This window comes from Larus michahellis, chromosome 6 (genome assembly GCF_964199755.1).
Source record: "Larus michahellis chromosome 6, bLarMic1.1, whole genome shotgun sequence".
Classification (NCBI taxonomy): domain Eukaryota; kingdom Metazoa; phylum Chordata; class Aves; order Charadriiformes; family Laridae; genus Larus; species Larus michahellis.
In genome coordinates, this window is record NC_133901.1 from 55772625 (window position 1) to 55799906 (window position 27282).

At 41.0% G+C, this 27282-nt stretch overlaps 2 protein-coding genes and 2 long non-coding RNA genes across 7 annotated transcripts in view; 2 read left to right on the forward strand and 2 right to left on the reverse strand.

The window, feature by feature from the left end:
* Window positions 1-378: 378 nt before the first annotated feature.
* Window positions 379-18845, reverse strand: KIF11 (kinesin family member 11). The gene is made up of 22 exons (XM_074592564.1): window positions 18592-18845; window positions 15384-15516; window positions 15159-15256; window positions 14998-15076; window positions 14471-14656; window positions 14260-14384; window positions 12720-12810; window positions 12177-12419; window positions 11971-12066; window positions 11186-11274; window positions 10579-10666; window positions 9614-9802; window positions 7717-7924; window positions 7271-7443; window positions 6857-6979; window positions 5474-5632; window positions 4930-5069; window positions 4008-4287; window positions 2938-3160; window positions 2531-2685; window positions 2091-2207; window positions 379-1387 (listed from the first exon to the last, which is right to left on the reverse strand). Exons 1-22 carry the CDS (start codon window positions 18675-18677, stop codon window positions 1262-1264), a joined length of 3207 nt encoding a protein of 1068 aa, XP_074448665.1. The 5' UTR covers window positions 18678-18845; the 3' UTR covers window positions 379-1261.
* Window positions 18846-19377: 532 nt separating this feature from the next.
* Window positions 19378-25140, forward strand: LOC141744492 (uncharacterized). 2 transcript variants are annotated; one of them, XR_012587467.1, is made up of 3 exons: window positions 19378-19594; window positions 22193-22271; window positions 25021-25140. It is a non-coding gene; the product is annotated as an uncharacterized LOC141744492 (long non-coding RNA). The 2 variants fall into 2 exon arrangements; XR_012587466.1 differs by lacking the exon at window positions 25021-25140 and adding an exon at window positions 23539-23674.
* On the reverse strand, window positions 21784-25784 carry LOC141744493 (uncharacterized). The gene is made up of 3 exons (XR_012587469.1): window positions 25610-25784; window positions 24934-25058; window positions 21784-24052 (listed from the first exon to the last, which is right to left on the reverse strand). It is a non-coding gene; the product is annotated as an uncharacterized LOC141744493 (long non-coding RNA).
* An 18-nt stretch (window positions 25785-25802) lies between these two features.
* The window catches only part of IDE (insulin degrading enzyme), a 65490-nt gene continuing 64010 nt past the window's right edge, over window positions 25803-27282 (forward strand). For 2 of the 3 annotated variants that reach the window (XM_074590522.1, XM_074590523.1), the window contains exon 1: window positions 26032-26276. In XM_074590522.1, coding sequence (XP_074446623.1) covers window positions 26164-26276 — 113 coding nt within the window. In that variant the 5' untranslated portion in view covers window positions 26032-26163. Of the gene's footprint in view, window positions 25931-26031; window positions 26277-27282 lie in introns of those variants that run through there. The other variant, XM_074590524.1, reaches the window with a different exon arrangement.

Below are 27282 nucleotides of genomic sequence, written 5' to 3' on the forward strand. Positions count from 1 at the left end.
TACTAGCAGGACTACAATGTGCTGTCTGAATGTCTAAAGCATAACTGTTTGGCATACTCGCTCAAGAAAAATATATCTATGGACCATACCCTTGAAGAAAGATCAACTTAAGCCTGCAAGCTAGATATAGAAAACTGAACAATCTCTTAAATCATGTTTTTGACAATTAGCTAAGAATAATGCTTCAATGTAAATTAAGGATGCCTTGCAGTGTCTTTCCCCATTCCCATCATAATCCTATTTATCTACTTTTTAGAACATCATAGCTTGAAGTTTTCTTCAAATTCTCAGGTAAGCAGCATGAAAAGAACAGCTGGTCAAACACTACTGGCAGTTACTGGAAATTCACTGTTACTATACAACATAGGAGCTGCATTTGTAACCAGGTTCGCATCGTTTTAATGTTAAGTACCTACATCTTAAAAGAAATGTTGCCAGTTTACAATACATAAGCTGTGGTTGACAACATCATATCCAAGCCAACACATCACAGCTGCAGGTTAAGAGGAAGATAAGAACAGTGGAGTTCAAAACAAATGAAAACAAAACAAAAAAACTAAACCCAAAAACCCAAAACCCAGCAGTGAGATTAGCTTTCATATTCTGAAGAGGCACTGAAATAAAGCTATTGTCTATTATGAAATAAGGGAAGAAGCCATCCTTTTCTCACAGCACAGGACTTATGACATAGCTGCTAATGTTTTAGCTAAATTAAACCTGGTAACATAAGATGAAAGTCATGTAAGCTTGTTTTACTCTGAGGCAGATGCTTATACGTTTTTTTTTTCCATAAAGTCAATGATTTATTTAAAGTATCCCAGTCAAAAGACAGCTATCTACTTCATAGAAACAGGAATCAGACTAAAAAGCAGGTACAAAACCAGAACACTTATTTACAGTTAATTAAAAAATAAAATGGTAGCTGGTAATGCTGAAAAAGCATTTTTCCACATCCCTTTCTGCTCTGTTTTAAATCTACTGAGAAACAGAAAAGGATCTCTTACTTGACAACATAAAAATCTATTTAACATACAGCACCATAATCTGCAGTTGTTTTTTTAAAAAAAAGTCTCTTAATACTTTGCAAGCTACAGCATATAAAAATGGGAGAGAGGCAGGACATGTGGCAGGCCAATTTTTTGATCCAACATTGCATCAATATATCAGTATATACAGAGACCGAGAATAACCAATGAAAGTTATGGCTCAGTAGACAATTAGATGCAAGTATTTCAAAACAGGGATCTTGAGGGGATGTATCTTAGTTCAGTGATCTTAAAGGAGGCTTAGATTTGGGAAGAAACTGTTCTGTCACATCTTCTATTTTGTTCTTCTCCACTGTAGCTGCAGATTTGTTCTCTTTATCCTTTTTGTGACTCCTTTTGTGCTGGGATTTAAAGAAAACACCCAACGTTAAGACAATACAAAGAAATTAAAGAATACTTGCTCACTACAATGCAGTATATAGTGTTCTGAGGAAAAAAAAAAAGTTGGTAGAACTCCTGAAAAAGGTTCCTAATATTGCATTTAAAGAGATTTACTGTAGACATCTAGAAGTTCAGCAGCTACTTTTAAGGAATCCATGGCAAGTAAATACACTCTCCCCACCACCACCCCCCCAAGACAAACCCGAGCCTAATACACCGGTGGTTTACACCGATACATTGGTAGAGCAAGAGGGTCAAAAGGAAGGAAGAAAGAACAATAAATAAATCAGTGAAGAATCAAGAATGCTGGTATTTGTCTGGCCTCTGGAGAAAATACTCCACACCTAATTTCAACTTTTTCATTAACATGTGCTTATGTCTAGCAAATTGTGACTTTTTTTTTCATGCAGGATTATTTGCTGAGGAGTTGTCTACTGTTTGTCCAGCTTGTCAGAAAGTTGCATTATTTTATCTGCTGTTAACTGTTACCAGAATCTGCTGTTCTTTTAGCTCAAGTTTACAAAGCATTTTCTACAAGATTTAAAGAAGTTGTGACAATACACTAAATGACAGTAGGTGACTTTAGACTACAGGCCTGTTACAGAACAACAGTTTTCCTTCACTCTCAAGTACACAGCTGTTTGGAGTATCTGGGGAAGTTACCTGGAAAAAGGGAACACCAGCATTTGCGTGGCAGCATATGTTTATATCCACTAAGGATTTGTCACTAGCAAGGCTTTCACTGGATTCTTGCAACCCTTCCTCCTCTTCCAACAGGTCCTGAAACAGAAGTTTTCAGAAAAGTGTATTTAATGTCTGAATTTCCTAGGTGAATGTACTAAGCATGATCAGGTCTATAAAAGTCATGGCACTTGCATTTTTGAAAGATAGACATGAAAGTCTCTAAATTATTAGTATCTTCTCTTATTTTTCAAGGTATTGTTTTTGTCAAGAGCTCAGCACATGTGACTCTCAGTACGCTGTAGAACACAAAGGCTGCAATAGGTCTGGGGTTCTAGCCAACTTTCCACAATGGCATGATAAAACTTCTGAAGATGCGAAAATCTTCCATGAAGAGGCTCATTAGCCATTCATACACATACCTGATCTGCATTATCCTCCACCTCCTTTGTCACACCGTTTAGCAGAGCATCAAGCTTTGACTGATTTTGCCTTAATTGTTCTAGTAGAAGTTCCCGGGGTTCTGTTCTCACAAGTGTGACTGGATAGGAGTAGTCTCTTCTCTGTGGAGTTGTCCCTTTAATGAAGATTGTACACTAGTGAAAGGCACTATTAAACACTTTCAGCATTTGCTTTAATTACAGATCCTCAATTTTATGTTAACTCAATACAGACATCATGCTTTGTTCAGTCATCATTCTCAGCATGCATCTTAAAAAAAGGTGTAAGGCTGCTAGTTATATTATGTCCCCATTAACCTTTGCTTATGAATTCTGCAACTCAAATTGCCTTCCATAAGACCATTCTGTCCCCAACCTACTTTAAATACCTGTTGGAATATCCACTTTAAGATCCTCTTGCAGGAAGCCATTAACCTGAGTCAGTCCATGCTGTGCTTCCTCATTAAGTGTTAGCTTCTGCTCCAGAAGTATCTCCTGATCAACTTTTATCTGATCAAGAAGGCCATTTAGTACCTTCTCTTCAACAGCCTTTTGTCTGCTGATTCGGTCAGCAATTTCAGCTAAGGCTTTATCACAGTTGTCTTCATTTTTCTGAAAACAAAACAAAAAAGCCCAACCAAATCACCAAGTTAACAGGAAAGGGTAAGGTTATGGCTTCTTTTCTAAGATGTGGTGCATGATTAGTTACATGACCTGAAACGAAACAACTGAGACCTCAAATTGAGAAGTTTCAGTGCCAGTTTTACACTCTCATTTCAAGAATCATCTTAAGAGAGTCAGTTTCTTAGAAAGTATGATCATTTTAGAAAGCTACTCATAAGAAAAAAAGATGATGCCATGTGGTTCAGACCAGACTCCTCATACTTCTATACACAACCCTGCACAGAATTAGGATATTCAAGTGAAAGTGAAAATTCTATAAGCGCTAGAAGCTTTATCCATTCGTAGGGAAAAAGAAGGAAAATACGTTATTTTTAGACGTTCCCTTTGGGATCACACTTCTGTAGTGTTCAATAGGTATCACAGACACAAGGGTGTCCCTTGAGACTGCAAGTGTTTTTAACATTTGTGTTTTTTTCTGAAAGTTAGCAAAATGTTGGATATGCCTATTTCATTACCTATTGCCTACTTCATTACCTATTAGAACAATAAAACAAGGGTGGGAAGTGAAGTTTGCGACAGAAACTAAAAAAATTAGTTGCACTTATTGCACTTAAAGTGCAAAATTATTTGCACTTTAAGGTCAAAGTCTTCCTCTTAAATTAAGTTTTTTTTATTTCCTCTAATTGCATCTATTTAAACTGAGTAACACGAGTCTGCTGTGATTGAAAAACCCCAATTTTGTTCTGACTATAAGTGAGAACGTTTTCCCCCCTACTAGTTTTACTGTAAATGTTTGTTTCAGAATGTGTTATTAGACTACAATGACTATAGGTACCTTTTGTAAACACTGAAGTTGCTGTTTCTCATCATTGAAGGACAATAGCTGCTGATTTGTAAAGTCAACTATCTGAGCAGTTGTAAATTCACCCCATTTATCAGTATCCTGAGACGCATTTTTGAGATTACTGAGAAGTTGTTGACAGTGGTCAGTGGATTCTTCCAGCACCATCTTGTTTTCAGCATTTATGATCCTGAGCTCTTGAGAGAAATTATCCAGAGATGCAATAAATTTGCTGTGATTGGAAGTCGTACTGCTGACTAGGTCTGTAGTTTTCCTGCAACAACATATTTATAACAGTTCAGAGATTTTAAAAGGGGGATTTTAACATTCTACATTTAGAAATATTTTGAGACCAGAACCAGTGAAGTAGTGTGATTCTATTAAACCAGTTAATTATAATGTCATGTCTCTATTTACTGAGTTTATAAACCGCAGCGTTCTGAGCAGTAAGTTTGTTAAATCCCCTAAGAAAAAAACACAATACCACCAAAAAACCCAAACCAACACCACCTCCCAACACCCCACAAACCACAACCCAACAACTTTGGGAAGACCTTAGTTATTCAGTCTGCAACTGAATGAAGCTGCAATAGATACTTCAAGCTAAGCCTTTATGGTATGAAGTTCTGAAGTCCAACCATATTGAGGGCTGTTCATCAGCGTATTGTTCCCAAAACCACTGTCTCTTATCTGCAATATGCTCAAGAGACAAGTTTGAGGAAAAGCCTTGTAGAGCTACCTTTTACTCTAGGGAAAGGTGAACTATGATCTACGTTCTGAGGCAGAACTCAGCTCTAACAGTCATGTCCGGAAGACTTTATAAGCATATAAATACAAAGAGCATCTATTTTGCATTTCCTCTTCAAACATAGTTTTATCTTGCATCAGTATATGCCAAAAGTAATCTGCTCCTTACAAGTGAACATTTTCTTGCACAGCAGCGATGGTGGTCTTCAAGCTTCCATTCTTTGCAAGTACATTAGTTAAGTTCTTCTGAGTCTCCTGAGCAAAAAGGTCAAGCTGGCTTTGCAGCGAGGACATTAATTCAGCTGCACTCTATAAAGAAAAATGTCACACATTTCACTGTTATTCTGCACTTTTTAACATTCTTAAAGGGTACTTGAATGCCTCCATTAAAAATGCAGCAAATAAAAGAGCTTTTGTCATTCTAAATCTGAAGATACAATTTTTGTGTGAAAAAGATACAGACACTTTGCTTTTGGAGATATATGTAAAGGCAGATACACTGGACATACTCAGAGCAAGGGTAAATTTTTTTTGATACTTTCCTACATAAACTTCTCAAAGTAACCCAGCAAAGGCTGAAAAGAATTAGGATCATCAAGTTACTGTCCTAACATTTCTTCTGAAGCAAGTACAACAGTTTACTGCTACAAAGAGTCTAAATCAAAGCAAGCAATCACACTTGGTGTTAGGCTTTCTTCTTACTCTAAGGATACCTTTGTATGTGCCAACCTCGTCATTTCCACTTCTTCTTTTAAATTCTCACACTCATTCTGAAGCTGAGCAAAGACACTGGCTGTTTCTTCCCGTAATTTTTTCAGAGTGAGAGAAAGATCTCCAAAGAAGGTATCCATTTCCTTTTTATGATCCTCCATCTTTGAAAAAAGTTTTAAAGTTAGGTTTCTGTCTTTGGGTAAGAACTGGATACTTTTCCCTAGCATAATTTATATGGAAACAAACTCTAACCCAAGGAAATTGTCAGAGGCCCTAGAGTAAAGTATTGTGCATAAACAGTGAAAAATAACACCTAGAGAAATCTGAAGCTACAGGCTGAAACTTGGTGTAGACTTTTCCAAAGACAAAATTTGGCATGTGAGGTAGACAAAATAGGAAGACGCAGACAAGGTACTTAGTTAAGACAAGAGCAGGAGCTGGTAAGCCATGGACTATTTGCTAAGCCTGAAATCCAATAAAAAGCCTCTAGACAAGGGGAGCTGATTCCACATGGGTTGTAATTGACAGAAGGGAGAAATTTTTCAGTCAGAGCAACAGGTCACCAGGAACCAAGATGTGGTTTTGACACAATGGAAAAAAAAGGAATGAAAGAGTGAGGCTCTGGTTCTTCAAAAACATCATGAGATAGACTAGAACTAAAAACTGAAACACAGGATTTTTTTTTTTTTTTGTAAGAGCAGCATTGTGTGCATTTTTGGTTATTGGTTATTGTTATTGGTTATTGTTATTGGTTATTGTTATTGGTTATTGTTATTGGTTATTGTTATTGGTTATTGTTATTGGTTATTGTTATTGGTTATTGTTATTGGTTATTGTTATTGGTTATTGTTATTGGTTATTGTTATTGGTTATTGTTATTGGTTATTGTTATTGGTTATTGTTATTGTTATATAATGGTTATATAATAACAATATGGTTATTGTTAACAAAATACAGCATCACATTGCCCAGGAATCAAACTGACTATGAAGAAAGTTTGGTATGACAACAGGAGAAACTGGGAGTGATAAGACTTGTCTAAGTTGGTTATTTTAGTTTTCTAAAATACAGGAGAGACTATATTAAGGATATTATTTGATAATTGTTACATATATCTTTAAGCATCCACATTTTACCATTCTTCTGGGGCATTTAGGCAAGCAGTTGTGCCAAAATAGGTAACAAGCAAATACACCACACACAGAAGCGGAAAAGAAGTCTGGAAGAGAGAGCTAAAAGGTAGAACACATGGGACAGGATAAAGGGGAAAAGGCCAGACCAGAAGTGGAAACGCTCTGACATACTGCAGAAAAATCACCAAAGGGTTACCTGTAAATTAAACAAGATAGAAGAGCAGAAGGTAAGAGAGAAGTTACATGCATTACCTTGTCAGCCACAGCAGAATATTTCTTCATGTTACTCTGAAACTGACAGTTTAGCCCCAAAACAAATTCTACCATTGGTGTCAAGCTATTTAATGCTCTTCCTAATCCAGATGTATGTTCCTCCTAGGAAAAAGCAAAAGAGAGTATGACTGTTCCTTCATCTACATTTGTAAGAAGCTATCCATATACATATCCATGTACTCTGCTATTACGTTATTTGCTATGTTATTACATTACAGCTTGTGGTGGTGACATGGGAGGGTAAGTGGGGAGGGACATAATCATGGCCAAGTGCTGAAGTAGAGACAGATAGAGAGCATCAGAAAAAACCCTATACAAAATATTTACAGAACCCCTTTTGATTGAGAACAGTTTCATATGTTGAGTAACATAAGAGTATCTAAATTTACTAACAATTAATCTCAGCAGCTCAGCTTTACAATCAAGTGACAGATTCTCATGTTGTGTTATTTTTTCAGACATGTGAGAAACTTCAGTAGACACCAATTCTTTAACAGAGGCAAAAGATGCTGATACAACTGATGCAAGAATATTAGCCGCTGAAGAACTGGTAGACAGAAGATCACCTACGAAAGAAATCAAGAAGTGTTACAAATTTTTTTTTAAAAGTTACACTGTAAGATAGGAACTCTTTTATTGCTTATCACCATCTAGCCTCCTATGGCACAGGAAAGCTGCTGATCACCCCAGATACGTTATTACTGGTGGAACTGTAATCATTACATTGCTTAAAATAAAACCTCTTCCACTTACTAAAACAGATCTGGTTTAGGAAATTGTCTTTGGAACTCCTGTTGCACAAATTCAGGATGACATACTGATATAGGTATTACACTTACCTATAAAATTTGTGTAAGATGTCAGCATCTGTTGCTGCTTCAGACTGTTTTCACTAACTGAATCTTGTATTTTGTTGAACAAAACATTCATTTGTCCAGCAAATGTATTTTGGACGATAGCATTGTGTTGATCAACAGCCTTCTTACGGTCCAGTTTCGCATGCAGACCAGATACATCGTTTGTAGTTTCTTCAACTGTTCTAAGTAACTATAATTTTTTTAAAGTTATTTTAGTCAGTCTTTGAACAAGTAGTCAAGCATATACTCTATAAGGAAAAGCAAGTGCAGTTCTGAGTTACCAGAGAAGTTATCTCCCTAGAAAGATGGTATTTCCCTTTACATCATCAAATTACAACTGTTCTTAATCCTGGTATTATGTCACTTATAGTCATAGAACACAGGAAAAAACTACTTAGTAGAGACCATTCCTTCTGACATCCTCAGTGTCCTGGTTTGAGGTAAAACAGAACCAATTTTCTGATTTGTAATTTTACTTTTTAGCTGGGCCTCTTCTAACTGACTAAAGCCTGAAATTAACAGCTTATTGTTCAGAAATTGTTCAGTCTCAGAGTGGTAAGACCTGATTATACCAAGGAATGGTATGCACAGAGGCTCTTGCTTATACTTATTGCTATAACAACCAAGGTCAGCTAACTTCGCTGCTTGCCACGTTAGAGGGTCAGAAGTGGAGAAGCATAGAGGGGTCCCACCTGCAGGGAGGAGCAGACAGGACAGGTGACCCAAAACTGACCAACAGGGTATTCCATCCCGTATGCATCACGCTCAGTATAAAAGCTAAGGGATCAAAGGGGCAAGGCTGCTCTGGCTCGCTTTTTCAACAGCTGACATCTGAGAAGGACCCTGTCTGTTCATCTGCCTTTGATCCCGATCTGAGCATTCCTGACTCTAGTTCCGGAATTCAGCTCCTGTCTGTCACCGACTCCAGTCTGGGACTTTCCCTGTGTCTGCTGGTGATGCGATCATCATCCTGGGAGCTGGATAATCTGTTGTATACTTTTTTCTTTAATTTTTATTATTCTATTATTATTTACTATTTTCTTATTTATTATTATTTTCATTAAAGTAGTTTAGTTATTTTTCTAAACTCATAAATCTCCTTATCTCTTCCTCTCCTCTCGGGGCGGGGGGGGGGGCGGGGGGGGGGGGGGCCCAATCCAGCCAAAACCACGACACTCAGTATATAAGGAATTAAGAAATCATTTATCACAGAATAGTAACTGAAAAAAACTCCTGACCACTTCAACTTTTTCTGAAAGATTTGACAGTAAATATATTCTTTAATAGTACTCAAGCAAGAGGGTTCCAGTACTAGTTAACAGGACACTCTCTTTCCCCCCACATCAAGTCTGTCTTGATAATTATGACCAATCTACAAACACATCAAAACCATACTCTAATATATAGAGGTAACAGGGCAACAGTTTCTATTATTCACTCAGTGAGTGTAAATTACTGCACATATCTCTGCAAAGCTTTTTGCTATTTTTCTACCCCAGTTATATATAACTTACTCTTTTGTAGGGTCAACCGTAAGCTTCTAGTAAAGAAACTACTTATTCAGCAAAACAACTCATGACAATACATACTGCAAAGCACTGGAACTCTCATGACAAACTGGCTGGAAGGAAAGGTAGCTCCGGACCAACCAGTGTGTTTAGCAACCAACTGTCAATATTACCACAGAAAAAGTCCTGCAATCTTTAGTAGCTTTTCATCATAATATAATTTAGAGAGAGCTAATTCTAGTTTTCCATCTTAAGTTCAGGTTTTGTCACACTCGCATCATGCTTCAGCAACAATGACTTCCTTGAACAGCCCACAAAACTCCTAAACATAGGAAGTTACTGTTACAGTTAGGTGCAAGAACTGTGACAACCTTGCTAGCTGTGCCATGAAGTTTTTGTTCAGTGTTTTCCAAAACTGAAACCACATATTCTTCTTCAGCCAGATGAACCTTGGTTTCTTGCAGGTCTCTCTGCGTTTCTTCCAGTTCTTTCTCTTTGATTTGCAGATCTGTTTTGCACTGTTCAAGTTCACTTTTACTAATTGTGAATAGTTCAGTGATCTAAAGTGGAAGACAAATGTCAATAGGGCAACACTGCTTTTTGTAAGTTCAACAGTCCCGCTTTACATCTCTCAAATTATGCCACAATACCAGAAGGCAAGTTGTCACCTACCAATGTAATTTCAGCTTTAAGGCTCAGAGGCCTTAAAACTAGACTACAGATTTGTATAATCTCTGTATTCACTGAAAACATCACAAACCAACACCATTTTCACTGTAATAACCCCTTGTTTCCCCACTCAAACTACAAGGCCAAACAATTGTTACAGCATAAGAAAAAAAACCCAACACACTGAAACCTAAGCAGACAGAATGAATAACAGTCAGCAAAGACAATTAAACAGAGTAGTTACAAATTCCAGAAAATTAATATCTACATTTCTTTTAAAAAAGAAGCTCGAATTTTCTGTGTAATTTGTTAATGGGAGCTCAGAACCTTCTCCTCTCATTCTTCACTCTAAGTGGATATCTGTCAACTGAGATGAAACTATCTTACAAGCAGATTTTCGCTTGTAGAAGCAAAGCAAATTAAAAGTAAAGTGGTAGACGTTAAAACAGCTTTAAGAAATAAACATTGCATCCTACAACTTCATATATGATACTTCAACTTCCTTAACTTCAAGAATTAGGAAGCTTGACTAATCCTTGACTAGTCAGAGAACTTTAAGAACAAAAACTCTTCAAACTGTTCTTTGTTCAAACTTTTTTCCTCCTTCCCCTAAGATTTCTTTCATTTTTTTGGCAGATTTAAGCCACAGTTGAGAAACATCACTTACTCTTTTCACTTCTTCCTCCATGACGCTGATTTTGTCAATATACTCTGCAATTTGTTCTTCCTGAACTGTCAACTTCCCATTAAGGGCTCTCAAGCAGGGATTAAAACAAACAAATTAGTCAAGTAAGAGCTGATTTCAAGATTATCTACTGTTTCTTACACTACATAATTAGCAATTTCAAAAACCAGGTATTGCTAACTTCTGTACGAGAAGCAGGTAATTTTCACTTAACGCAGAAAAGATTTAAGAAAATTTTCCATTGTAAATTTTGTGTGTAAACTAGCCCTCTTACAAAGTGAAGTAAACTATACCAACTTTGCTCTCCTATATGAGCTTCCACTGAAAGAAAGGCTGCACAGTGTAACTCTGCATCCTGGCTATGCTTATGGTAAGTTCCACATAAAAGTAAAATCTTCAGCACAAAGCCACTCTTTAGGCTTCTATCTGTGTAATAATTAATTTCTAAAGAACAAGTTGAGCAGTCAAGTTCTACTGACTATCTTAAATTTCTGGTATGAAAATAGATCCGAAAGCATTTCTGTATAAGGATAGATACCAGTATCTGAAATCTGTTGTTAGCCATTTTATAGAAATTTTGGAGACATACTCATAATTTTCAAGGGAAATATAGACTCCATTTTTTTCTCGGGCAGCAGCAAGATCTCGCTTCAGACGCTCAATCTCTTCAGTATATTCCTGCATAAAGAAACAATTATATGTAAGCCTGAAAATTTCTGCTTTACTTTCAAGATTTTGCTTAACAGATACTTCACAAAGATAGTGTTCTGTGGAAGTTTTGCATAAACACAGGAGCAAAGCACTTCACTTATTTTCCAAATAAGTTCAGTATTGCACCATTTAAATTCATACCATTGGATAGATGTAGAGCACTGAAACTTCTCATTTGAATCATACTTGGTTGCATATAACAGCTTACAATGGGAATCATAGCTCCTTTAATAGCAGTCAGCTACTTTATATTGGCTCTTTGTTCATACTTAGTGACAAATTCACTTTAATTCAGGCGCTTTCTAGGGAATAAAGCTGCTAATACAGCATGTCCAGAAAAAAAAAAATAATCCAGTGTCATTTAGTGGCTCTCCACTAACTTGTAAACGGGTAATCCATACACAGAGTCATAGCTAGCAGCAACAGCCCTTTCTATCCAGCCTTCGTCTTAGCAACAGTTTCAGTATCTGCAAAGTGATTAATGTTGTACCAGTAGAGCAGCTTAGTTCAAAAGTACTAGTTCAGTGATTAAAGTCACCTCAGAAAATTACTGGTATTAGTTATAGCTTCTCCACAACTTCGTAATTCCTGCATAGCAAAAACTACATTAACAAAATCAAATCTAACCTGGAACTTAATTTGTAAGATATATGTCTAGCTTACCTTAATAAGAGCTTTTTTTGTTAGCTTCTGATTAACTTCAGGCTTGTTCATTATGTTCTTTGCTCTATGGGCATACTCCAGTGTACTCAATGTTTCCTGTGATAAATAGATGTAACACTAGGTCAACCTGAGGAGTTAACTCATTTTTGTATCACTAGCAAAATATAGTATTTATTTTAGGAATAGATTTTCAGACTAAAATTTACCTCAAGATTTATAGACGCAGGAGAAACTGTGGCAATTATTGATGTTTTTGTTCTTCCTCCGAGAGAGTCTTGAAGGATTCTTGTGAGTTTAGATTCTCTGTATGGAATATGTGGGGCTCTTTCTACTAGAGCAGTAATAACTCTTCCTAGTGTCAGGAGAGACTGATTGATATTTCCAGCTTCACGAGCTCTTTTGTCAACTGCCCCAGATCGACCAATGTTTTCACTTCCTGCAAGATCAACCTGAAAGACAAGAAAAAGGGCACGTTCTGTCTCAAATAACCCTGAAGAATGCTTGGCCAATAGCATTGCAGAACGCAACACAGATGAACTAGCTTATGAGTTGTTAAGTTGACACTCAGGTGACAAATGGCACTGACATTTTTCAGAGTGACAAACATAGTTCATATCACTTTATGAAAAACAATTATTCCCCCCCCATCGGGGAAAAAACCCACCATAGATTCTCAAGAGAATGAGGTCAGATTATTCTAGTTCATTACTTTAATAATGTCATCAATAGCATTTAGTTGAAATACTTACCAAGTTTAGCTTCCCAATTTTAACAAGTTCTTCTCCATCTATTGTCGTTTCTTTCATATGGATAGTAATTGAAAACACAGAGTGGGAACGGCTATAAAAGAATTCAGTTTCAGACAGACATCCCATTAAAGCCAAAAGATCTGCTTGCTACATGACACTGCTGCAAGTTAGGTATTTATGCGCTTTTTAAGGAATACATTTGGGACTTACACATTTTCAATACACAAAGTTATTCTACGAAGTATACTTTTGTGCATATATATATAAAAAATATGGTACTTAAAACCATTGATGAAGCAACTGGATGACATTTGCCTCATTCAATCCTGGTAAATTTTACTGTATTTCAAGCAAAACCAAGACAAGCACTTTGGTTTTGTTTACATTTGTGTGTTCTCAACTCACAGACATGCCAAGAAAACTGGCTTGTAGATTTTTTTAGTCAATACACTAAGAACAGTTTTACAGAACACGAGATTAAAAAATTTAGGTTTTTTTATTCAGGCTAAGAAAATCAGCAAGTAGCTGAATTCAATATTAAAAATTTAGAAGTTCAATTCAGTTTTCATTCAAAACAGTAGTACTGTTTAGGATGATTTTGGCTTGAGCTTATTCCTTCAATAAGTTTTTACAAGTGGAAGCTGACATATATAGGAAGTCACAGGCATCAAATTACACCAGTTTGACTGCACATAAAACAGCCGCTCAAGCGGAAAGAATTCTCTAAATTCCCTGTAATGTCAGATTAAATTAGCTCTGTCTTCTAATCTGCAGTAACCAAATACCCATCCCCTTGCACCAGTAGACAGATGTGCTCAGCATATCTTTAATTTAAAATATAACATGGGCAGGGTGTTCCTCGCTTACTGCAACACTGGATCACTATTTGTTCACAGTGACATAGGTATCACATCTGCAGTTCAAGAGTGAGAAATCAATAACAAACAATTATATTTTTGACCAAGGTGTCTCCACTACATTCTGACTACGAGCTGCAATCATACGAAGTAGCCTGCATTGCCATACAAAAAGCCCTCTCAATCTTATCCCCAATTTCCACAATCCAGTTTGCAAGTATTCAGAAGATGGGGTTTGAAAAGAGGGTCTTGTGTTGACCTGTAAAAAAACAGATCTTAGCAGTATTTTGAAATTCCAACTTTGGTAACAAATCCTAATGTAACATTTTCTTCTGCTGGTGAGGAGAGGAAGTGATACTTGAGACTCTTACACAAAGTTTTTATTTAGTAAACAGGACTGTCAAAAAAACCCCAAACACCAATCACCCCTAACAGCTAGAACAAAGACAACCCACCTCTCTAATACAGGTATATTCATAAACCATTAGAATCACCACAGGATGGGATAAGGAAGAAATTCTAACTATGGCTTTCGAACACACATTTGGCAATATGAACTGCAATACAGAATCTCAAGATCATGCCAGGTTTGTGCTAGCTTCAACATCTTTTACTTCTTCAGTAACATCCTGTTTAATAAAACAAAAGCAAAACAAAGTTTCTGAAGTGGGAAAAATCTGTACCTGGAATATGCATTCATGTAAGTAGCTGCAGTGGTTCTTTTTGCTGCACCCCTTTCCAGGATTTGGTAGACTTCATTTTTGTTGTGTACAGTTATTTCTTCCAAGCCTTTAATAATTACACCCCTCTGTCAGAAAATAACGCGTGCTTATTATACATCTCCCAACAATCCTGAAAGCCTTAAGATAAAAAATTTTGGAAGACAGCACTAACCTTGTTTCGAGGGTCATCAAACATCTGCAGTCTTTCTCCAACATCAGGAGCTGGATTCAGAAGATCAAAAAGCTCCTCATTATAGATTTCCAAAAGAGAGACTTTCACTGAAAATTCGGTACCATTCTCTGTGAGTTTTTCAAATATTTGATGCAATGTACGGGGTATTATACCTGCTAGTGGGTCCTATAAATTAAAGTGAAATATTTAATAGATAAATGTATTGAAAGAGATTTGGGGGTGGGAGGTGGAATTTCAGCTAAATAGTCTGAGTTGATATAAGCAAGAATACCTTGGACAAAGATAATCTTCCATATAAATATCACCAAGATATGTATGCTTGCATTAAAGATGTAAAGTTTTGATTTTCATATAAATGAATGAGACCATTTGTTAGGTTACAAACATTTAAGAAAAGTCAGCTTCAGGATTTGAAAGGTATCGACTTCAGGTTTTCTTTAGCCTTCTACAGTTTCTAACTTTGAACTACAGTACAGACAAGAGAAATCTCAGGAGTGAAAATATACCTCTTCCCAAGTATATTCCTCATTGGGTGACCGCTCCCCTTCCATTGTGAAGGTCTTACCAGTACCAGTTTGGCCATAACTGTGAGAATAAAAAATTAAATTGGAAACAAGAAACTAAAATTCAAATAACGCTTACTGTTAATAATTATTGGCTTACTTACGCAAATACCGTACAGTTGTAGCCCATAATAACTTCATCCAAAATGGGACACACAACACTCCGGTATACATCAATCTGCTTTGCCTGAGCTCCAAAAACCTGTTGAGGCAAAGACAACACATCCCATTTATCCATACAGTAACATATAGCATCACACAGTAATCAGACCACATCATAGAAATGTACTAGCTAGTTTCTAGAAGTCCCCTACTTGACAAGCAGTTACCATATCAAATGTGTAAGTCTTTCTTGATGTCTTATCTGTCACTCCTCCAACGCGGACACTAACTTCCTTCCTTGCTTGATCACAGTCTACAACAGCATAGGAGCTTGCCTTACGTTCCGAGGCATTAAAAGGCCTAAAAAAAAAAACAGGATTTAAGAATATTGGATTGATATCATTGCTAACAACAACATAAACTAACAAAGCAGTAACATCACTCAGTTTAAGGATCCAGAATAGTACAATTAGGTAAAAGGAACACAATTTAATTGTTTAAGGAAAAACTGTTGCAATTTGGCAGTTTCCACCCACTGTGGGACAATCCAAGTATCTATAGCTTTTAATTTGTTTACATATGTATTTTTTAACGAGTCCATAAACACTTTTAAGATCATTTAGATGCACACACAGCTAACTTGCATTAGAAAATGTTGTTCAATTGCAGAGGGGTGGAAGATTAAACATACCAAGTAGTTGTATAAATAAGAGCCTTCAAAAAAGGAAAAACTTACACATGAAAGTTAAGGCAACAGTAAATCAAACTAACTTCAAAAATTTTATTTTTTTATTTCTCATTTACATAAGGAATGAAGCCTACATCTCTCACTGATGACACAACACTCTAAAGCAACAGAAATACTAATAGACCCTTCTAATAGCAGAACAGTAGACAGCAATACCAGAACCTTTATAATGCTGATGCATTTGAATAGAATGTAATAAGACAGACAAAACATCAGACTTTGGGGGAAAAGAAGTCTACATACCTTTTACTCTGAGTTTTAAGTAAAGTTTAATAGAGGTATAATAGAAGTTTAGAAACTTGATAGTGAGCATTTTTTTTAATCACAAAGTTAATTTAAACCTGGTTCACACAATTTTCCTTGAAGGGGCATTTTCAACAATCGCTCCCAAAAAGCATGGAAATCACCATGGGCTGAAAATGTAAAGCATGAAATGCCATTTTATTACTCATTTAGTAGTGCTACTGCACTGAATCTCTATGCTACCTGTATAGTTGACCTGAATGGTCAACTTGAAAAATAGAACTTCTACAATCTTAGTAACCTTTAAAATATTTTGACAGTAGAGGCACTTCAGATGCCATCTCTTTAAATTATAATTAAAAAAACCAACAAAACAAAACACCACAAGTGCATAGCATCTCGAGTTTCCTGACTCTTGTGGCTAACATTTCTTCCTCAACATAGCACTGAGGCTGAAGTGTTAGATTTTAAACAGACCACTAGACACTTTGGTGCAAGACTGACTGGTGACAATAAATGATGACTAAAATCTTGTTCACAGGAGCAAGTTAGAGCTTCAGTTTTGTGACTTTTAAAACAATGGGAAGCTGAAAAATGAATATGTTCTGCTCTGTAATGATATAACGGTGAATCAGTAAGATACAGGAACCTGAAGGTATGATAGCCCACAACTATGAGATTGGAGGAACAAGTCAGCTACATGCAGATCAGTGTTATGAGCCACTATGCAAGCAGCAATGTGGTACGCTATGGTGCCATTTAATCACAGGCTCATCCCCTTAGGTATAAAGCATATTAACAATGCTAATATATGCATTTTGAGTTTCCAAATTCATGTTTCAACAAAGCACAGTGAATGTGTTGCTTGAAAATGTTTTTGATAAAGTCAGACACATCAGGTTTTGGAAGCAAATTAATACAATTGCATCTGTCTACCTACCTGTAAGGTAAGTAGAACATGACTGATGCACAAGAAAAAGGAAAGGTGGAAGGAACATTTATGAGCTCAAACACACTGAAGCTCTATTCAAAAAGAAAATCTGTACAAGAGGCAAGAGCGAGGGTGACCTAGAATATTTTTAGGGTTTAGAGACCTAAATCTTGACATAGGACTTAATCTATGAGTTGCAACAAAAGCAAAACACTACACTATGGACAATCCTGACGCTACTATCATATTGAGCATTATATTTAATTAAAATATACACTGATATTTTGTGAAGCTATTCCTGAAAAATTGAGACTAATCAGAAGAAAAAGAAAATGATTGCTCTTAACAGTGTTTCAAACTCAATTGCTTCAATAATCATTCTTCTTCTGCAATAGCCTGACTTCCATGTGCATTTTCACCAGCACATTTGTTTCAGCAGCTCTTTAGTTGTGTTGCAAAAAATAAGACAAAATCACTTTTAATTTCTTTTTCATTGTGAATCTGTAAAAGTATAACTTCCAAGCATAAGAACGTAATGACTACAAAAGACAATAATAATAATATACATAACCTAGCATTTGCAGTTCTGGCTCAAAAAAAAAAAGCCAAACCACTTCCAAAGGTATTTTGAACACTATTCTTTACCCATTAGCAGTATTACAGTTTTAACAAGCAACACTTTAAGAACATTTCAGTATCAGTGAGCAAGTCTTTAAAGTCACCTCAAAATTACAAAGAGAACCTAATTCTATGGTAGATTAAATTTGTCAAATCATACCAAAAAATAAATTCACCTCATCGACCAAGGTAGTTGGTTGCTATTACTTAAGAAGTTAACCCCCACAGCTTTTTGTCTGAATTCGAAGAGTTTGGATCACTGAAGTTATATGAAAGATATATGAAAGCAGGTGTAGCAAAAAGCGTGTTAGTTGTTAAATCGTAGTGGCTTCCCACTGAAGCTCGTAGAAAACAGAAATTCAGTTTGTTTCTTTTGTGACTTGAGTATCAGTCATACTAACTCTTATCTAGCTCTTCTTAACCTTCCTACATAGCTTCACACTGGGTGCACACTGAATCAAGTCAGGAAATTGCAATTTTTTGCCTTTTTAAACTGTAAGACATTATTCGTAGCAGCAGAAATTTTGCGGAGGCGCCGACCAGCTCTGCTGTCCGCAGGGGTCCGCGCGTACAATTAGTGCCTTACACAGGCATTTTAAAGTGCAGTAACAGGCGCCGCCTGGATGTCACGGCGGGCTCTTTAACAACAATGTACTCCGAAGGACATCACTCCGTTCCCTTTCCCCGGAGCAGCCGCGCACCAGCTCGGCACGGCGGCGGGCTGCACGGAGCCCCGCCAGCCCCCTGTCACAGGGCGGCGACCCGGGCCCGCCGGGCTCCCCGGTGGACGGTACAGCAAACGTTCCAGACCGAAGCCCCAGAGGGCCCCCACCTGCTCCCCACAGGCCCCCGCTGCGGGCCAGCCGGCCGCTCGGGGGAAGGCCGCCGCACCTACCTGCACCGCACCACCACCTGGATGTTCTTCCCCTTCTCCTCCTTCTTAGCCCCACAGCCGCCGCCCTGGAAACCGAAGGAAGCCATGGCGGGCCACGGCACGAAACCTGCCGGGGGGGGTCGGGAAAGCGGCGAAGCGCCGACCCCCGCTGCTCCGGGACTCGGGTCAACCGACCGCCACTCGCCTCAGCCGCCGCCACCACCGCGCGCGCCACCGCCGACTTTGAACCACGCACGTCCCTCCTCTCTCCAGCCAATCAACGGGAACGCGCGCGGGGCACCACGGGACGGGCTTTCAAATGCTGGTGGTGACGCAAAGGGCGCGGCGGAAGCGGCGGCCCCGCGCCGCTCCCCGTCGGCAGCGCACTGCATGCTGGGGGCTGTAATGCCCGGGTGTCACGGCGGGGCGGGCGGCACGGCGATGGAAACGTACCCGGACGGGTGGCGGGACGGCAGGGGCCGTCAGATCCCGCGGTCCGGGCAGCGTATTTGCCTTACGGCATCTTGATCTGGTCTCCCACACCGCTGTGACGTCCTACCTGACGTCAAACCTGCCGTGCAGCTATTTTTTGCTACCGCCCGCGCTCACGAGGGGGCGGCAGGGAAATCCACCGCCCCCCCCTCCTCCCCCCTCGCAGGCGCCGCTGACCGTCCGTGCGCTGGAGGGCGTCCAAAGGCCTCAGCTCGGCCGCCTTCCTTCCAGAGCCGCCTCCTCCGTGTCACCTTTCCTCACAGGTCACGCCCGCCGGCCATCCTTCCTACCCTCCCCCCCCCCCGCGTTTTCTTCAGACGGCCCGTTCGGAACTGCCCTGCCACGCGTGGGCGGCGGCGCTCCCGGGGCAGGCGGGTCCTGTCCCCCGGCGGTGCGCGGCCGGCCCGGCCTGCGGAGCTCCACCGGGTGCCGGGCGCCATTCAACCCGGGCGCCATTCAACCCAGGCTGGTCTCCAGTAGAACCCATCAGCGCCGCTCGGAATTCTACACCTGACCTTCAGCGTGCTCACAGGCCGGTACCACTGCTCCGTTAGTGGGATAATCCGATGTCAGAGTGAAAAGTAACTAGTTAAAGGCTCAGGGCAGGGTGACCATGTCCATCCTTTTATTTGGAAACTCGATCGCATGAACCACTCACCACCTCCAAGTTTGCATCCTCTCATGAGTGGTGTCATTTATGTCACCTGAGCTGCCGCGTAAGAGCTTCCTTCCAGACGGTGCTAGAAGCTTTGCTAGGTGGACATCTGTGGCAGGATAACAGGTCTTGTGGGTAGAGGGGAAGCAGCAGATGTTAGGGAAGATTTAACTGGTCTGACATGCTTCTCAACAAATCCATACAGGCTCGTACAGCCTGGCACGCTGTCATTTACCTGCTATGGCCTACAGTGCTACAGTGTTTTGCTGCTGTTGTTCTAGTGCCTGTTCTAGTTGCTGAAATTTGGATTACCCATCTATAATTTTGCAAGCTCCCCCCCCCTTTTTTTTTTCTTTTTAAAGTTGGCTGCTTTGAAACTTACACCTCCTCCATGAATTCTTAATAACAAATGAACCCTAACCCATAAGGCTTGCGGTAATTTTTCTGACAGTGACATGAAGCAGCATCACATTGTGCTCCTCTAGCATTTATCTCAAAAGGTAGAACAATGTCAGAGCAAATCAATCTTAGACTAGGCATGAATCATAGAATTGCTGAGGTTGGAGGGGACCTTTAAGATCATCGAGTCCAACCTTTAACCTACCCTGACAAAAGCCACTTCTAAACCATGTCCCTAAGTGCCCCATCTACCCTTTTTTTAAACACCTCCAAGGATGGTGAATCCACCACCTCCCTGGGCAGCCTATTCCAATGTTTAATAACCCTTTCAGTGAAAAAATGTCTCCTAATATTCAATCTAAACCTCCCCTGACATAACTTGAACCCGTTTCCTCTCGTCCTATCACTTGTCACCAGGGAGAAGAGGTCAGCCCCCATCTCTCTACAACCTCCTTTCAGGTAGTTGTAGAGGGTGATAAGGTCTCCCCTCAGCCTCCTCTTCTCCAGGCTAAACAACCCCAGCTCCCTCAGTCGTTCTTCATAAGGTTTGTCCTCCAGACCCCTCACCAGCTTTGTAGCCCTTCTCTGGACACGCTCCAACACCTCAATGTCCCTCTTGTAGCGAGGGGCCCAAAACTGAATGCAGTACTCGAGGTGGTGCCTCACCAGTGCCGAGTACAGGGGGATGATCACTTCCCTAGTCCGGCTCACCACACTATTCCTGATACAGGCTAGGATGCTATTGGCCTTCTTGGCCACCTGAGCACACTGCTGGCTCGTATTCAGCTGGCTGTCAACCAACACCCCCAGGTCCTTTTCTGCCAGGCTGCTTTCGAGCCACTCTGCCCCAATCCTGTAGCGCTGCATGGGGTTGTTGTGACCCAAACGCAGGACCCGGCACTTGGCCTTGTTGAACCTCATACCGTTGGTCTCAGCCCATCGGTCCAGCCTGTCCAGATCCCTCTACAGAGCCAACCTACCCTCAAGCAGATCAACACGCCCGCCCAGTTTAGCAAAGAATAGAATCTGAGAAATACACACGTTATTTTTATAGCAAAGGACATGAAGTGTTGGATTCCTAGTCTAGTGTGAGCAGAAATTGATTCAGAAAACATTAACATCAACAAACTTGCCTGCCATTCTAAATATAGACTGATGATGAAGCAGAAAAAAGGCTATATAATGTTTATAGTGATTAATAACAATTTTAATTTCCAGCTTTTCTGAGTATTTTCCTCTTTGCTCCATGTAAGACTTTACGGCTTGTGTGCCACTGAAAACAATACAATCTTCAAGTATATATAGCATATAAATATATTACATGAAAAGAAAACTACTTTACAAGCACAGACGTTTGGAAGTTACTAACTGCCAAATGAACTACTGCCCTTCAACATCAGTTTTTAACCTTTTGGCCTCAAACCTAGAAATAAGACTACGATTCTGTAGAAAAAGCTTGTAACAAAACACTTAAAATTTATACGCATAGACAACTAAGGAACCTGTATTTTCTAACAGTCTTAGAGTTTAACTTTCCAACCAAATTGAGTTTGGTGGGCTGATATTACGACGTGTCATGGTTTGACCCCAGCCAGCAACTAGAACCATGCAGCCGCTTGCTCATTCCCTACCCCCTCCCCAATGAAGAAGGCATGTGCATCATCTGTGACAAATACATTACTTTTTTTTTTTGAGACAAAAACATTACAGAAAAATGGATTATATAAATAATACACACAACTGCCAGTGTAACGACTGCAGTAGAGATTACTAATCCCCATTTATTGATCAAAAGGGACAACTTTTCACTAAAGCTTGCCAACAAGAAGTCACTGTATTATGGTGATATTCATGAACAATGCACGTCTCAAAAAAAACCCGTGTTTTCCTACGATTTCTATCAGCTGACCTGCGTAATTACAGGTATGGAGGCCTCACAAATAATAAAATTATTGACAGTAAACATGATTAGCTAAGAATTAAGAAAGGTTATAATAATGGAGAGATATAATTAATACAAATTATAAGTTTGGGTGAGACTTCTTTAACGCTTAGTAACACCTGTTTTGATTACAGACATGCTACACAGAGTATGACCTGAAATAGGCTACAGAAGGGTCTCCACATGCAATTACCAGTGAAGAATTACCAGCAAGTAAGCCTCTTTGTATTGAACATTGTAAGAGTTTAATATTGTTTAATATTATCAGTGATATAGGAAAAAAATTATCAATTAATTGCATACTCACATTAAAGGGGAGATGACCTGCACCTCAGATAAACAAAAAGCAATTTCTAGCCTTTGAACAGTCTGTCCAGTTGGCCAGTAATATTCTAAACTCTGTTGTACACATACAGAAAGTTAAACAATAAGGACTCACACATACGCTGTACTGATATGTTCTCAGCTGAGGACAGGGTTCTCCAGTCAAAGTAACAGGGTAATTATTTCACTGTTAAAAATTAAAGATAAGATACAATAAAATAGCTACCTTGTTAAAAATTAAGGACTCAATGCATACGTAACATGATTAAAAACGGAATTGGTTTCAACTAACCAGGGAAAATACACAGAATAAAGGATCTCTTTTTTTCTGCATGTATGCCACATCACTGTCCAACAGAGACACAGATGGTAGCACTTTTAGATATTTTTATAGTTACAGTCACCATAATAAAAAACAAATACCACACATAGGGAGGTGTAATTAGTGTAAGTAGTGTAATTTGTGTAATTAGTGCAGAGTAAAGCTGATAATTTTCCATACGCTTACCTATTTTCAGTTAAGGTGTGCAGCTGGATGGCATCCTTTATATAATAAAAAAATAAACAATGAATGGGAAAAGTGAAAACATGGAGACTTGACAGGACCCACTGAAGTCAAGAGGAAACGTCTCCTTGTTTTATCATTATCTTTGGACTTTAATAATTTTTAAATTTAACTCATTCAGTATTTTTATACTGAGAGCAATCAACAAACTATCTTCTTTCATCTATGCCTTGTCATGAAGTTGCCACTATTTATTTTGGAGTGGAAATAACAATCATAAGCTATGCTTTTTTCAGCCTGAGGCCAGTTTGCTACAAAGCCCTTTTATATACAATTACAATTTGAATTTAATTCAGAATTTTAGCTAAGTGGAAAAATATGCCTCCATTAGAAGCATATCAAGACTGTACCTAGAGTTTTTACGCTTGCTGCCTCTTAGCTTTTGAGAGGAATATAAAATACTGTGTTTATTCTAAATTATCTGTAACCTGCCTGCTTTGATCGATAACTTTCCCTGCACTGTACTGTTATATCGCATATCCTGAAGAGGGATCTCCACACCGCTACTCCATAAGGCTTCTTCATGGGAATTTTTGAGTAATTTTCACACTTACTCTAAATCATACTTCAGTTCACCTGTTTTTCCATTAGGGCAGATGAAGGCGGCAGGACTGAAAGCACCAATTGTCTACGAGCAATTAAAATTTCATCAGGAAGAAATCTTAGTTGCTGGACTATGCCAAGAAAGGAATTTTACTGAAAGTCCTCTTTACATTTGCTGATGGTGTTGTATTAAAGTATCTTTGAAACATGGAAAAGATATCCAAAATAGTGGATGGGTGTAATTTTTGCCAGTATAAGCTGAAGCAGAGAGGGGTTAGATTATCAGAACACAGTCTGCTCTGAATAAACGTCAGTGACATTGAATAACCGCTAAATAAACTTACAGTGGAGAAAATAGGTGTAAAGTACAGTAGGTGTGACCTCTGTTGCACATCTCTGCTGCAACACTTATTTTAGATACACGAGGTGTGATCTTCCATCACCACAGCTACAGAAGTAGAAGCGCTTGCTTTAGATGCAACTATTAACAGACCACCACAGTTTTGCTGGTGCAGGCCACTTTGCTTTCCCAGAATTGCCCCGTGTATGTCCTAGGCAAGAGCTATAGCGAAAGGCAGGATTTATCAGAGCAGCTAAATATACATCAGGCCAGCATTAGCTAAATATATACATTCGGCTACATTAGGCTAGCAAACTTTCTGTCAGCACCTGAAAAGGGAATGAACTGCCTGAAACTGTGTAATTTTTAAGCTTTCACCCCTACCTGGTAACTGATACAACATGCCTACAACTTGCCTTAACAATCAAGGCAGAAGCATTTCTACTGTATGTCCAATTTAAGACAGCAACTCCAATTCCTCTTAATCCCCCAGTTGCTTCAGAGAGGGAGGGAGACAGATCATGAAGAGGCACTAATCTGTCAGCGTGCTTTCTGCCAGGCACAAATGGTATTACCCTCTCTTATGCACTGGCAACTGCAATGGGGCGGACGGAGGTTTTAAGATCTTACCATTTATCCTGTCCTTTTTCCCTCCAGCCTGGTCTTGACTTTTACATACACTAGGAAATGGAAAAACCCCAGACTGCCTCAAACTAGAATCCCATGAGGACAAAGATATCCTTCATTTTCACAGGAGTTAACATATTGTGTTAAAATGAGGCTCCCACACAGTTCTAAATCCAACCAGTTAATTTAGGTGAAAACTACCAACTGCCTTGCGCCAACCAGGATTAGTTAACTTGAGAGACAGTTCTGTGTCTAAACTGAGGGCAGAAGTGTGGGTGTACTCGATATAGACACGAATGTTTTAAATTGGGTATCTCAGGTACTCGTAAGAGCGTCTCTATAGCAGCGCAGACCTCAGTGGAAAGCAGCAGCTGAATGTCTACCCAGATTCCCTGACAGATTTTGTTGACCGTATGGAGTAGTGTGCTGCAACTTCTAACAGCTAATTTGACCAAAGACGACAAGTTTAAAGTTACCTCTGATCCATCTTCAGTCCCATCTTTGTGTGGAGAAATAACTTCAGCTAACTTGTCAGGTCACATCTTTCTACCTTTTTATGACAGGAGGAGGGTTCTGTGGACTTCCAGCTGCGAGATACCACCTGTGATAAACGGCAAGCAGTGGGGAAGTGTGACGTGATACCTCCCTGGACTAAAATCGGGCATTAAATCATTAAATGTAGCACATTCTTTTTTTTTTTTTTTAAGCTTTGAGAAATAAGACATAGATACATCTGAAGAAAGCACATTACTAGAACTGCAAGCAGTGGGCTGTTCTGGGGTGGGTTTTCTTTTGCCTAGAAAAGGAATTAAAGCAGCCAGCCACAACCGCGACTTTCCCACAGGGAAATCTACCCAGAAAAAAAAATATCTCCCCATAAAACCCAAATACATGGAGTTATATCAGAAGTTCAACCTTATGCAGCCTTTACACGTCGTAAAGCCATCCTGCGAGGAGAGTCCTACGCCCGAAGCAGCGGGGCCCGGTGGCGTCGAGCAGGTCCCCGCGGGCGAAGGCGAGCCCTCAGAGGGCCAGTTCTCTCCTCAGGGGGAGGGAAGGTTTTGGCACCCGCCGAACCGGGAGATCTGCAATCTCTGCCACTCCAGGACGGCACCGTACCCACTGTACTCCAATTACGAGGCGCCTAATTACCTTTTGCCTTGGCTTTCGCCGGCAGGGACGCGGAGCCCGGCCACCAGGAAGCGGCAGGGCCACAAGACGGTCCCCTTCGCGGGCGCAACCCAGCCCTTCGGCAGGGCCGCCCCAGTGCCCTTCCCGCCGCAATCCCGTCCGCCTCCACCGGGCGCGGCTCTCCGGCCCCCCCCCCCTCCCGCCGCGACGAGTGTCGCCCCGGCTCCCCGCCCAGCCACCCACCCCCTCCACCGCCTCCGCCTCCTCCCAGAGGCCCCCTGCCCCCTCCCCAGCCGCAGCCCCGGCCCTCCCGGCAGCAGAGACAGCCTCCCGCACCCCCAGGTACGGGCCCTGCTAGGCCCGGCGCGGTGGCGGCGGCCCCGCCGGGCGAGGAGGGCGGACGGGACCCCGAGGGCGCCGGGGAGGGATTGGCCAGGCGGCGAAGGGAGGCGGGCGGAGAAGATGGCGCCGCCGCTGGCCGCCGCGCCGAGGAGCGGCGCGTGCTGAGACGAGCGGAGCCGGGCCGGGGCGGGCGGCGGCGGGGAAAGGCCGGGCGCTGGCGGCGGGGCCGGGATATGCGGCAGCGGCTGCTTCCTGTGCTAAGGCGGGCTCTGCTGGGCTTAGCGCGCCCCTGCGCCGACCCGGCTTCCCGGGTTTTCCTTCAGTGCCGGCGGCGCAGCTTTCTCGGGTACGGTGGGTGTGTGGTGGAGGGCCGGGGCAGGGTGGCTGGGGCAGGCCCCCGGCTCCCGGCACCGTGTGATGGGCGGTGAGGTCGGAGAACCGCTCCTGTCCCCCGCTGTGTTGTGTAAGAGGTGGCGGCGCGGCCGGGGCGGGGGCACCTTGTGCGGCCAGGGGAGCGCCCGCCCTGCCCCGAGTGCTGCTTCGCGCCTGGGTCTGTGGGGAGCCGGGGCGGCCCGGCCCGCGGAAACCCGGACCTCGGTGTGTGTGTGGTGGGGAGGGGAAGTGGCCGGGGAACGGGGGGCGACGGGCCCGTGTGGGCCGGGGAGGCCTGCGTCCTGCCCGCCCGGCCTCGGCAGGGCCCGCCGGGGGGAGCCCGGTGTGTGGCGGGGCTGCCGTGCTCCCGTGTCTCCGGCTGCGCCCCCGCTGAGAAAGCTGTCTTGGACATCGGCCGTACGGTTATGGCGCGGCTGGGGCTGCCCGGTGGGCTTGCTTTGGTGTTTGTTTCTCCCTTCCTCTCAAAAAAAAAACCCAAAACCAAACCCCCCAAAAACCCCCGCAATTTTCATCTTGCTAAACTTGCCGTCTCTTCCTAAGCCATAAATATAAACAAGAAAAATGCTGAAATTCTTTAAAAAGAAGCTGCTATCAGAGTTGCCCAAAGTTGATAGGAGCAGCCTCTTCAGTTTGCGACAAGCTGTCGAGTACTGGCATTGTGGGGGGTCTCGTCGGGGTGTATGTTGTGTGTGTGTGTGTGTTACCGGTTCCAGGGGAGACAGTAGCACCTGGACGGAGTGAGGAGCGGGCAGGAGGCTTGGCATGGCTCGCTTGAGGGCCAAAATAAACTGCGTAACAACTCGGCAAAGTTCTTCCAGGAAGCAGCTGGGTGAGGGAAAGAGGCTAAGTTGTTTTCTTTCTTTAATGCTGTATGTGTTATTTTAATAGCAAAACCTATATATAATGCTGCAAAAGAGACGTCAAAAGTAGCATCTTTTGGTAAAAAAAAAAAAGTGAGT